The 13,522-nt window shown below is 41.2% G+C and overlaps 1 protein-coding gene across 1 annotated transcript in view; it reads right to left on the bottom strand.

The window, feature by feature from the left end:
• Positions 1-10,396, bottom strand: part of cpeb3 (cytoplasmic polyadenylation element binding protein 3) — a 56,677-nt gene extending 46,281 nt beyond the window's left edge. Inside the window, 3 exon segments of the mRNA XM_034682622.1 lie at positions 9,109-10,013; positions 10,290-10,311; positions 10,313-10,396. Coding sequence (XP_034538513.1) covers positions 9,109-10,013; positions 10,290-10,311; positions 10,313-10,396 — 1,011 coding nt within the window.
• Positions 10,397-13,522: the final 3,126 nt, after the last annotated feature.

Raw genomic sequence — 13,522 nt, 5'->3', positions numbered from 1 at the left:
TCGCAGAATGTGTATGCAGTAAAGTGACATGTGATCCAGAGGTGAAGCCTGAAGCTGACCGGAGCTGGAGGCTGCGGTCCTGGCAGCAGCTGTGTCCTGCGTCGGCTGCCCGGGTTGGGGTCTCTTTGTCTGAACACCACAGCTTTTGTTGTTCATTCAGCTGAGCATTCAAAAGTGTTATTCCCCCCTCTCTGGACCCGACAGCGCCGCGTAGATAAAAATCTGCCCACTTGGTACAAACGGTAAACACTTAAAATGCTGAGCTGTGGTTTTCCTCCCCCTCCTCTCTGACACATGTGGATGAGCACAGTAGAGGGGGGGGGGGGGGGGGGGGGTCATGGAGCACAGTGTGGTCAAATGACCTAAAGATATCATCTATACACAACTCCAAAGAGGCTTCAGGATAAGAAACCCAGCATGTGGAGCGCAGGTTCTTATTGACCTGTTGACTACACCGCAGCTCATCTTTCCTCCTGACATGATATAAAGGAGGTCATGATCAGAAACAGACCACGCAGCTAGTATACAGCTGAATACCTGCTTTTGATCAATACAACCTGCTCAGTCAGACAGCTCTACTCAGGAACAGATGCTTATCTTATTTTATACTTTATTAACTGTGAGGAGTGGGAGAAGTGGTTGTTCCCTTTTATGTTCAAAAAATGTGCAGCTTCACTTCCTCATAATCAACTGACCAATCCATCCATCTAGCAGACAATATAGAGAAAGGGTGTGTAGTTTATTTATGATCAGTTTTGCTCTGTATGTCTTAAACGTGGAGACATTATGATTAATGATGAGTGTTTGTTAATGTAAACATTATTATCATGTTAACTGTTTATTTTTTGTCATTAAATCCTATGCAATGTGATCAAAGTTTTGTTTTTTATTAATCTCAAACAATTTTGTCCCTTTTCTGCACACTATAGTAAAGCTGCTGTAGTGTCTTCCTGCTTCCCGCTGCCGCTGCAATGGAATAAGAACACCTCTGCGCTTTCGTATGACATTTTTCTTCCTACTCTCAGACAGCTCAGTCAACGAATCAAAAGTGACATGCTCTCTGTGTCAAATGGAATCAAAAGGCCATCGAAATACTTCCAATCTCAGCTACCATCTGTGAGCTAAGCAGGTGCGGCAAATCAGACTGAGTGCAACCGCATCACAAAATACAAATTGCCACAAACCTGTGCCTGAAACCCTTAGAAGCTGTCTCTAACCTCTAAGACATGGTTTCAGACCACACTGGTGTAGCAGTGCAACATTCATTGGAATAATTCTGATTAAAAAGTTTGTTTCGTTGCTTTAATTTTATTCTACTTATTGTAAAATTAAAACAAGGAAAATAAAAGATGTAAAATCTACAAGACATCAACAATAGAACAGTCAATGGACTCTAGAGAAATCAGGAAAAGCTGTCTGATAAAAGTTTGTTTTAAGCAGAGATTTAAAAATGATCGCCGAGTCTGCTGAACTGATTTCTTCAGGCAGCTCACTCCAGGGCTTCGGGGCTTTGACTATAAATGCTCTGTCACCCTGAGTTTTCAGCCGAGTCTCAGGAGCACATAAAGGTTTTCTATCTGAGGATCTCCGACTGCACTGGCTCAGAGGTGAACCAGAGGTCAGATATGTAGCATGGAGGGAGGCCATGAATAGCCTTAAAGGTGAGCAGCATGATCTTAAAATGTATTCGGTCACATACTGGGTGTCAGTGCGAAGAGGCTAAAACAGGCGTGATGTGGCCACTTTTCTTGGTCCTGGTTAAAAGTCTGGACGCTGAGTTCTGCACAATCTGGAACTGATCCAAAGGTTTTTTGTTGAGGCGGCTGAAGAAGCTGTTCTTGTGATCAAGACGTGTCACTTGTGATTGCTTTACAAGAAGAAGACCTTTGAATATTTCACATTGTTACTCTGTAATTATTGAAATTGTTGGCAATTTAGATTATTTTGAAGATTGAATTATTCAACATCTGCTTTAATCTCCTGAGAGCATCTGACAACATGGCCTCTATGTCCTCTCAACCCTGACCTACATTATACAGCTTCATTAAATGAATACAGGGTTAAAGCTGTGTCATATGACAGTGAATAGAAGACATGTACATGAGTGAAATGGAAAGTTTATGTGGGGAACAAAGCAGAAAAAACCTGCTACAGAGCACTGATGTATATGACACTTCTGTTTTGTATCAGTTCCCGCAGACGGTCTTTGAGACTCCACCTGTCAGTCTGCTGAAAAACTTCCAGGTCTCTGATCTGATATGTTGTGATTGTGATCATAGAGGCACTCACAATAATAGCGACTTACATCACTTTAAATCAGAGTATCTCCTCAGACGATCATGTGACGTTTTGTCTTAAGCCTCACGCTGACTTGTTAAGTTGAATTCCACACATTCCTCTGCCTTTAAGCGTTAGACGGCACCAGGCGAGTACGAGCACATAACGCAGCACACAGGACACCACATTTTATTTTATGATACTACTGAGGCCGACCTACGGGATGACAACATGTACACCTGTCACCAGCTGTCCACATGACGGTGCGGGGCTGCCGTGTGTAACCCAGCCCGCTGCTCGGATCAGCAGTTTGCCTGAGTTTCACTTCAGTAAACAGCACACTTGACATGTGGCAGCCTGACCTAGCATCCTGGTGATAACTCCTCTCCAATTATGGCTGTAATTGCTAAACAGCTAAGTGTGAGCTACAGCCAGGATTGCACCACTGAGACACCAAGAAGCCCTATTAAAAAGTTTGCTCTCTGTTAAACTGTTGAACAACAGTAGAAAATGCTGGAATATAATCAGATCAAGTACAAGTACTGATAGAAGTGTTGGTGTGAGCAGTATAATTATAAAAAGGCTCTTGAAGTATACTTATACTATACACACACCTTGTGAAAAATAATGGAGGTGTTCCAGACATAGGCTGTGTAAGAAGTGGAAAAAGTCAGCATAATATCCCGTTTGTTTAATGGGCTATTGTTTAAAGGCTTTAGTTTGACGTTTTTGGCCCTTTATCATGTGGCTGTTTTTTTGGGCTGGACCACATTTGGATGGTAAAACTACAGAGGAGCGAGAGGCTAGCAAATGCCAAGTCATGCCTAAGGCTAGTTCATTAGCTGGCTAATTCGCTTGTTAACAGCAGTGTTTCCCATAGATAGGATTATACTTGCGGTGGTAGCTAACCAAAGTTAGTCACTTGAGGAAATATTTGTGTCTTAAAAAACATCATAATGGCTGAATTTCTTCTTTACCCCCTGTTTCGGTATTTGTGTTTTCATTTTTAATCTTTTAATATTGTTTAACTGTTATTCATCTACGCTGTTTTTAACCTGTTGTTGTTTAGCACTCTGAAACCTGGATTTGAATGGTGCAATATAAATAAAGCTTGGTATTTTTTAGTAGTAATGGTAGTTGTAGTTCAATTGTTGCTGTATTGTTCTCTTCATGGGGAAACTGTAATAGTTATTGTTGACTACAGCTACAATTAGCAATATATTATCAGTCATACTTAAAACAGCCATAGTTGTTATAACAAGCATTATTCATATATTCTCTTGGCATTGCATTTGTAAGTTGGTATTATCTGTTTTTGTTTGTCTCTATCCATCTAACTTGTTATGTACACTACCGTTCAAAAGTTTGGGGTCACCCAGACAATTTTGTGTTTTTCATGAAAACTCACACTTTTATTTATCAAATGAGTTACAAAATGAATAGAAAATATAGTCAAGACATTGAGAATGTTAGAAATAATGATTTTTAGTTGAAATAATAATTTTGTCCTTCAAACTTTGCTTTCATCAAAGAATGCTCCCTTTGCAGCAATTACAACATTGCAGACCTTTGGCATTCTAGCTGTTAATTTGTTGAGGGAATCTGAAGATATTTCACCCCACGCCTCCTGAAGCACCTCCCACAAGTTGGATTGGCTTGATGGACACTTCTTGCGTACCATACGGTCAAGCTGCTCCCACAACAGCTCAATGGAGTTGAGATCTGGTGACTGCGCTGTCCACTCCATTACAGACAGAATACCAGCTGCCTGCTTCTTCCCTAAATAGTTCTTGTATAATCTGGAGGTGTGCTTTGGGTCATTGTCCTGTTGTAGGAGGAAATTGGCTCCAATCAAGCACTGTCCACAGGGTATGGCATGGCGTTGCAAAATTGAGTGATAGCCTTCATGATTCAAAATTCCTTATATTTTTTTACAAATCTCCCACTTCACCTGCACCAAAGCATCCCCAGACCATCACATTAACTCCACCATGCTTAACAGATGGCGTCAGGCACTCTTCCAGCATCTTTTCACTTATTCTGCATCTCACTAATCTTCTTCTGCGTGATCCAAACACCTGAAAATTTGATTCGTCCATCCGTACCTTTTTTCAATCTTCCTCTGTCCAATGTCTGTGTTCTTTTGCACATATTAATCTTTTCCTTTTATTGGCCAGTCTCAGATATGGCCTTTTCTTTGCCACTCTGCCTAGAAGGCCAGCATCCCGGAGTCGCCTCTTCACTGTAGACGTTGACACTGGCATTTTGCGGGTACCATTTAATGAAGCTGCCAGTTCAGGACCTGTGAGGCGTCTATTTCTCAAACTAGAGACTCTACTGTACGTGTCTTCTTGTTCAGTTGTGCACCAGGGCCTCCCACTTCTCTTTCTACTCTGGTTAGAGCCTGTTTGTGCTGTTCTCTGAAGGGAGTAGTACACACTGTTGTAGGAAATGTTCAGTTTCTTGGTAATTTCTCGCATGGAATAGCCTTCATTTCTAAGAACAAGAATAGACTGTCGAGTTTCATATGAAAGTTCTCTTTTTCTGGCCATTTTGAGAGTATAATCAAACCCACAAATGTGATGCTCCAGATACTCAACTAGCTCAAAGAAAGTCCAGTTTTATAGTTTCTCTAACCAGCAAAACCGCTTTCAGCTGTGCTAACGTAACTGCACAAGGGTTTTCAAGATGTTTCTAATCATCCATTAGCTTTCTAACGCGATTAGCAAACACAATGTACCATTAGAACACTGGAGTGATGGTTGCTGGAAATGAGCCTCTATACACCTATGTAGATATTCCATTAAAAACCAGATGTTTGCAGCTAGAATAGTCATTTACAGCATTAACAATGTATAGAGTGTATTTCTGATTAATTTAATGTTATCTTTATTGGAAAAAAATGTGCTTTTCTTTCAAAAATAAGGACATTTCTAAGTGACCCCAAACTTTTGAACGGTAGTGTATCTCTCTCTATCCTTCCTTCTAAACTGAACAGCCCAACACAGTTGTGGCAGATCAGTGTTCAGCAGTAGTTTAGTTCTGCCCGAGGTTTCTGCCTGTTAAAGGACCTTTTTCCTTGCCATTGTGATAGATTTATGTCTGGTCTAAACATATGATGTAAAAAGAGTATGGTCTGCCTACTCCTGTCTTGACATCATTTTTGTTATGATTTGGTGCTGTATGAAAAAAAATTGACAGATTATTAAAAGTAAAAAATAATTCTGACCTCCATGTGCAAGCGTCACAAATAAATACAAGGAAGGTATGTTGAGCACAGACCATTCCTGCTGACAACTGTTAACATATCAAAACAATAGTGCTAGATTTTTACTCATCAAAATGACTAAAACAGACATAATTTCCCTTGTCTTCATAGTGTCTAAAGTGAGAAGATTTCTCTCAGGGCCAGAGTGAGGTTGACCCTCAAAGTAAATACAAATTTTCACATAAAGCACCTTTTAAAGATCAGGGCTTCTTCTACCCCACATCTTCATCATTAAACACATTTAGTTGAATTTAAACAAAGATATATTGTAAGAATGACTTCAAGTTACTTTCTTATGCATTATTTGATCTCTAATAAGCGGGAACTACTGAAATATGTCACTGTAACCCTGATGTTTCATCTGGCAACACTCGAGCACATGCAAGTACATAACAGTATTTCAGTCAACAGTCGCCAATCTGTACAGCTTGACATGTGGCATATTGACCTTGTGTCCTGGTGATAAGTGGAGTAAAAGAGGCACTCAGCAGAGGAAAACTGTGAGAGGAGGCCTGACTGACACACACGATTACTACCTCCTGAAAAAAAGCTATGCATTTCAAGCTGGCTGGAATTACACACTGCACCAGGCTGCATTTCATCTGCCCATGAAGTCCCCTCTGCAGTAACAGGTTAAAGTTTCAACTGGTGCTCTGCTCTCCCTGGTCCGGGCTTTAATCGGTTAAACAACTACTCCTGTTTAAAGAAGCCTGTGACTTAAAGGGGAAGAGTTCAGCTGGCTTATTCTTTATGTTTGTCTATTTGTCAGGCAACGTAAAGAAAAACAGGAATAACACATGACTAGCCATGTGACAAAAACCATACAGTATCAGGACTGTTGATCCAATCAGACACGCCATACAAAAGCAGGTTGAAATAAGTTCAAACCCATATGAAACTGGAGCCAACAACAGTCCTGTATGGGCCTTAAGACAAGGAACAAAACAGTTTGTCATCCTGTCATGGACTGGAGGATTAAAATAACTCAATACAGGACACTTTATTACTCGACAGACATCCCATTACGCAGCAGAGATAAAGCCAAGTACAGTTATCCAGTCTGCAGGTTTAAGCTTTAAATTTATACTCAAATTGTCTCAGTCATATTACTATGTCACCGTTTCAAGCCACTACCCTCCAATTATTAAGTCTTGGTTGTTTTTACAGCGTGAAGCTATTTTATCACAAATAAGTAAAAGATAGCAGCAGGTTGGCTTACAGCAGGTCTTGAAATCCTGTCCACTGAATGGCACCAGGAAAAATAATGAGTTTTCTTTCCATTTTTAAGCAGGGAGACACTGGCCTTTCTAAACAAGACCAAAGATTCCCTACTCTAGTTCGATCCCCCCCCCCTCTAGAAACTACTTTATTAGGAGTTTTACGTGTTTCATTTCTATTTTTTAGGCTACATATTGAAGACCTTGATGGATATTTCAGCTCCTGGGGAAACATGGTGAACATTTAGGGGATTTTAACATAAAAACTAAGTTACTATTTTCACATCAGCTGGACTCCGTTACCCATGCTGCCTTTTACCCATGGTGTACTGTCTTTTAAAGCTATTGGTGGGAAGCATCATTTTGTGTCAGTCTTGGGGACCAATGGTCAAAGTGACATGTCTTCTGCCTTTGCCTATGTTGTCATTTGTATGTAATAGTAGTACTCCGACAAAAACTCATCATCATCTCCCTCTCTGAGACTTTTTTCCATGAAAAAGGTAAACAAAAGCAATTTGGGCAGTTTGCAACTAACCATTAAAGGCTGATTCATACTTCTGCGTCAAATCGACAGCATAGCCTACACCGTGGGTCCGAGTAGCTCCCATACCGCAGAGGCCTACGCACGTTGATGACCTGCACCTCCTCCAAAGTATAAATCAGCCATAAGTCTGACACTGACCAGGTGGCTGTGTTTTTTTGGACATTAAATATAAATGTGGAGAAATATCTAGTCTTCTTTCAAATCAATAAGTCGCTTTTATAGATCATATTATAGAAGCACCAGTAGACTATCAAGATCAGTCTAGTTAACAGCCTGCTGAAAACACCTAATAGGAGTTTCAACCATCAGTTATCATTAAGCTGTGTTACCATAGCTAACAATGCCTGACATTTGGAATATGAAGCTAGAGCTAACGCTAACACTGTTTCAATGTCTTATCATCAACAATAATGTTACTCTTTTGCTTGTGAGCTGAAAGTTAGTTTGTTTTAACATATAACAAAAGCTCTTGATGACATATTAGCATGTTTTGGTACAGAACAGAGCCGTCAAGAGCATAAACCCCAGATATACACACATGTAAGAACTATAAGTATGTCAGATATTTGTTTGAAACCTACAAAAACACCTCAGCTGGCTTACTGTAAATTGTTGTGTAAACAAGTTAAGGAGCCTTCTCAATCGTCCAGGTAGTCCTGCGCTCCGTTTCCGTCTCAGCTTTAAACTCCGCCTACTTTCTGATCACAAGCCAATCAAAAGCGATTCCGGAAGTTGCCTTCAAGTACAATCGAAAACCTTTTAATATTGTCAATGTGTGATAACAGAATATATCTAGCCTTCTATTTGAATTACCATTTTGGTATGTCACTTTTTTAATATATTAAAGGTTACCATTAATGTCCTTTTTAGTTATCATGTATTCGTGTTAAGCTTAATCTGAACCTTTGACGCGTATTTGAAGGATCTTGATGGCTGACGCATAATTCCTCCTATTTTCAGTGCGACGTGACTTCACTGCACCTCACTATGTTTTTTAATCAAAAGTTTACCACTGACATCAATGCTTTTTCGGATCGTTGAGGTGGGCCTCTAGGCCAATTACGTGATGTAGGTCTTGATGATCTGAATTCAGATGGTTACGAGGAGCACCTGAATGAGTCATGTGCCCTTTAAACCTCAGTAAGTGAGCTGGCAGAGGAAATTTAACCATTTAGTGTAATAAACTGTGAACAGGGACTGATTCGAGGACTGTCGGGTCTGCATGCTAAAAAATAGCGACGATCGATGGTTCATACCTCAAAGACTCGCTGTCTCAATCGATTTTTCTGACCTTCACGACACAACCTGCAGCATCAACCCTTAGGTTATTACTTATTCGCTGTGACCGGCAAATCCCACTGGTCATTTGACATTTTAAAGACGCTTCATTGTAATGACACAATTAAATTAAAGACGTTTATGTTCACATATTTTCATAAGTTTAAGTTTCACTTCAAGACTCGTTCCTTGTATAACATGATAAACATGAAAACGATTGGATGTAGGCCACCTATATATAATTTCATAATTTGACATTTGTCTAATAAAAAGCTTGTGAATCACTTTTATTTATTAATTTTGAATTAAGTAAGACTGAAAACGGAGTTCAGGATGAACGTATCCAGCTGCCCTATTTCCCAAAAATGTATCTGAATGAAAGTCGCTGCTTCTCTCCGATTTTATAAGGTCAGATTTCTGAAAGGTGGATCAGCGGGGTAAAAGTGACAACATGTCAGAGCTTTTTAGAATACATGTAAGAAACAACAGATCTGTAGCCCGAGGCCTGATCTGGCTTTATTTACCTGGAAAGGCAGTATGTTGTTGCTGTTGTCAGTCCTGAAGGCGCTCTCCTCCATCCAGGGTTTGGGGGTGAGAGGTCCAGGTCTTGGGAATTTAGGGGGTGCTATAACATTGCTGGTATAGGGTTTTTTCATTGGGGAGATAGGGTTCATGGGTGACGGCACTCCAACGCCGACTCCTACCCCAACCCCTACCCCGACACCCACCGCTCTGCGCGGGTCCCTGCCCGCCTGCAGCCCGCTCCAAGGGTTGGAGGCTGTGCTCCATGCGGCGTTTTGGTGATTATTCCAAGCGGACGAAGGAGCAGAAGAAGACGAAGACCCTTTACTATTATTCATGATGGTCTGATAAGCGTTTCTCTGGGGGAAGGGCCCTTGGCTGGGGCTGACAGGGGATCTCCTCTGCTGGGGCTGCTGCTGCTGCTGCGGGGCTTGCTGTTGATGCTGCTGGGTCTGCGGGGCCAGACCGATCTGCGGGGAGAAATTACCCCCGAAGACCGGGTTGACATGGTGGGGGAAGTTCTGGAAAAGCATCGTTCCGTTCACGGAGGGTATTCCCTGGAAAAAGCTATCGTCCACGGTGTTCGTGGTTCCCGTGGACCAAGTGCTCCCAAATGAAGAGGAAGGGGAGGACAGGGGGCCGCCGGTCTCCTGGTGGAAGCTCAACCCGGGCAGGATCGGCGACTCCATCGGCACTTTCTCCCTGCTGCTGCTGCTGCTGCCGCTCAGCGCTGAAGCCGCTTGGTTGCTCCCGGCTGACGGACTCTCCGACTCCGATGAAGAAGAAGTGGGCTCCGATGACGGGGTCGGGGTGGAGGGAGGAGGGTCTACTTGCGTTGGATCTTGCTGATGGTGAGGCTGGGCTTTGTTTTTGTCCATCAGTAAATCATCCTGCATGGTTTGCTGAGCTGCAACGAAGGGAAACAGAGACGAGTAGTTATTATTATTATCGCTGTAATGCAGGAGATCACGCGCCGGACTCTCAGGGCTGCTGTAGTATCTGATGAACTGGGACAACTCCGACAGGGAGAGGATGTTAGAAGGACCAGGCAGCTGCGAAGCGAATGCGTGATCACCCATTTAGCCGAGCAGAGGAAAAGGAAAACACACTTCCCAAGACTACGAGAATGATTCATAAATCCCACAAATTACACACGGGGGAGCATATGGCTGCAGATATTCACCAGATTTCGCCACGTCTCGTTTTTTCCTTCCACGCAGGAACTCCGGAGCTGCAATGTGAAACTGATTCAGTGTGTGTTTTGTGCCCAAGGACCTCCCCTATATTCATTTACATACGTCAGTAAATACAGCTGTCCTTCAGCAAGGTTAAAGACAGATCTACCTTGACCCAGGTAACTACTCAGACCCACACAAAATTAGAGCTTTCATTTTTAAGAATTGGACACCCAACGGTTCACTTCGCCCTTTTTTACGCAGAAAAGTGATGAACTTGAAGAACTTTATTACACAGCAGAACCTTCCAAAAACTCAAACCTGTATCTAACAATTCAATCATTTTCACATGTAAGAAAAGAAGAAAGTATCCTTAATCATGCGGAATAACAGAAGGTGTATGGATCAAGATGTAGCCTATTATAATTTCTTACAGCGCAAATGACTCTGGACGAGTTGCGCATTGACTCAGCCCAGTTATTTCATAAAATAAGTTAGTTGCTTTAAGAATAATGATATATTTAATAGCATAAAGTAAAGCTCCGGCTTAAATTTGACTGGGAAATAACTTATCCTATATTGTACTCGAAGTTACAGCCAATGCACCTTCATGCAGGATTCGTTTTTACTTTGCGTTTCAGCGATAACGCCTTGCAATAACCCAAACAGGCTATCAAACACACCCTGGGAAATAAACATTATGGCAGTTTCACATTCAGAAAGCCATAAAGTTGCCACTCAACAGTAAACAGGTCAATCTAAAATGTCAATACAACACAATATCCCTGATCATTGCAAGGCAAGCACACGCAGCAAACCTAACAGATAGGCTCCCAGGCATTATGTTAAACCATGCAGGGCTAAAATGATGCTAAATAAAAAGCCATGGTATTATTAAATAAGGCTCCTCTTAACTGCAGGAGAGCTAACGCGCAGCCAACACTCAGGCCTGTCAATAATATGACAGCAAAGGAGTGTAAAAATAACCCTGAAGATGACCTGCTGGATCATCTCAGCAGCATGATGCCACTTAGAGCCTATAAATTGGACTTTGAAGGTAGTCGCAATAGTCTGCATTGCACGCACACACACACAGTACCAGTTAATCCGTGTTTCCTCCTCCAGGAGCTGCGCCTCCAAGGTCATCAAAGCAGCACAATCAGCAGCCCACCTCCCCGGCCCATCACCACCACAAACTCTGCAAAAACCTGACCACTCACGTTCCAGTTTATCGCGAAGACCGAGGCATCTGACACATTTCATGAAGCCTTGAAACCCCCTTAATCCATATGTCCCTGCACACAAACAGCATGCACACACATACACGCACATACACAGAGCAGGGTCGCTCCTCTGTCTCACGTCCAATCCGAATTACCTTTATCGTTCACCTTTTGGGGCTCTGTGAATAAAAATATATCTGTTTGCCTCGTCTGACTTTAGATATGACAAACGAGCTACCCTTGTGCCGAGATAGTCAGCAGTTGCCTCAACAGCTGATTGACTGCGGCGCATGGATGATGCCGAAAGGGATGTAGGGAGTTGTAGTTTCTCGCTGTTGCAGTAGCTCGTCAAGAAACAGCTAGCGTGTTTTTCCTCCTCGACACTGCGGTGAAATTAATGATCAGATCAGGATCTTTAAAGCCAGCCCACGGATGAAGATTTAGCAGCTGCATAAAAAATATTGATTAGCTAATTTCCAGTTAAAGTCCCTCAGTGGGCAAAAACGTAATGATATTTTTAGAAACACTTAATGTGTTAAAAAAGTTATGTAGTAATTAAAAAAAAAAGATAATGAAAGAAAGTAAGAAAGAAGAAACATTAACACGATTCTAAGTCCAAGTACAAATTAAACTTGTCTATGGACTCAAATTTTCATTGCATGTTTTAACAGGACTGTGACCTAATAGATCTATGTCTCCTATAGGTAAAAACGCAATGTGAAGGTTTTCATCCAGGGTTTATCTAATAAAAGCCCTAAAGAAACAAAGTCAAAAAAAATTTAGTGATAACTCGTGATTTTAATCTTTTTACAAGGATTGTATTCCTGTAATCCATGGATTGACCATGTGTTGTTTAATCCTTATGATAAAGGATTACAGCTGTTTGTTGTGCTAAAAACCCTGCTAGTTTCTTTTTCTTTTGTTTCTTGTTTTGAAATTAACTTATGGCTCTTAAAAGAAACTCTGATTTACTCTACATAGGGGGGACCGGTATGGTGGTAACGTCTTTTGAAGCTCCTGTACTCACTGAGTTTTTGAGCTAGAGTTGTCAAAATGTTGCACAAAGTACCCACATCTGATGACTCCACATAGAACTACTCAAACCTCTGAAAGAATATTATAGACAATGGGAGTCGATATAAAATAAACTGTGTTCCTATTACAACCTACCTCACTATCAGGGTGGTTGTAACACATGCTAGGGTAAGTGGTGACAATTAGACAGAAAAGGCAAAGACAGAGGCCACACCATGTGACATGCGTCAAAAAGAAGTTTACTGAAATTGATAGAATAATACAGAGCTATTTCTCTCTGTGAGTGACCATAACTGAAATCCATTGTATCTTTGATTTGGTAGTATTTGTGCATGTTTGTGTGTGTGCTGATGAACACATTTTCTTGACAGTTTCTATTCATAATGGATTTTATATAGATCTATTTCAATAACTATGTAGATGTATATGGGACAAATGTTTTTATATCAATGTTATATTCAATATACAGCCTGACAGGTGGCATGCTGGCTTAGCCATTGTATCTCAGACCAGTAGTACATCATTGATTAAGTCATATGACACAGAGATGACAAGCATTAGTATGTTGTTAATTTTATTAACCAGCAAGTTATGGGGCAGTATACATTACATAGCTTTTATTTGTGTCTGTGGTTACATTAGTATGTCGTTTCAAACACACCCAGAGACTGTATCAAAAAGGACGACATGTCAGCTCCAAAAAAGTGAAGCCAAAGGTATTTCGAACTCCCCCTACTGACTGGCTGCAGTATAGGTCATAAAGCCAATCCACTCTATGTTAACATATGGGGCATGGGGCAAACTATTAATCAAAATGCACATTAAATATTTGTTTCTAGCATATTTTCTGTTATCACAATTTTGCCCGCCTTTATAACCTCATCAGTTACTCTACTTCAAACATTAGCAGGTGCTTCCATGTCAGTCTCCTTTTCTACTGCTAAGGCGTCCTGAAAAAAAATATAAAAATCACAAAAGAGTAA

The sequence above is a fragment of the Notolabrus celidotus genome, chromosome 4 (genome assembly GCF_009762535.1).
Source record: "Notolabrus celidotus isolate fNotCel1 chromosome 4, fNotCel1.pri, whole genome shotgun sequence".
NCBI lineage: Eukaryota > Metazoa > Chordata > Actinopteri > Labriformes > Labridae > Notolabrus > Notolabrus celidotus.
This window is presented reverse-complemented; position numbering and strand designations above follow the sequence as displayed.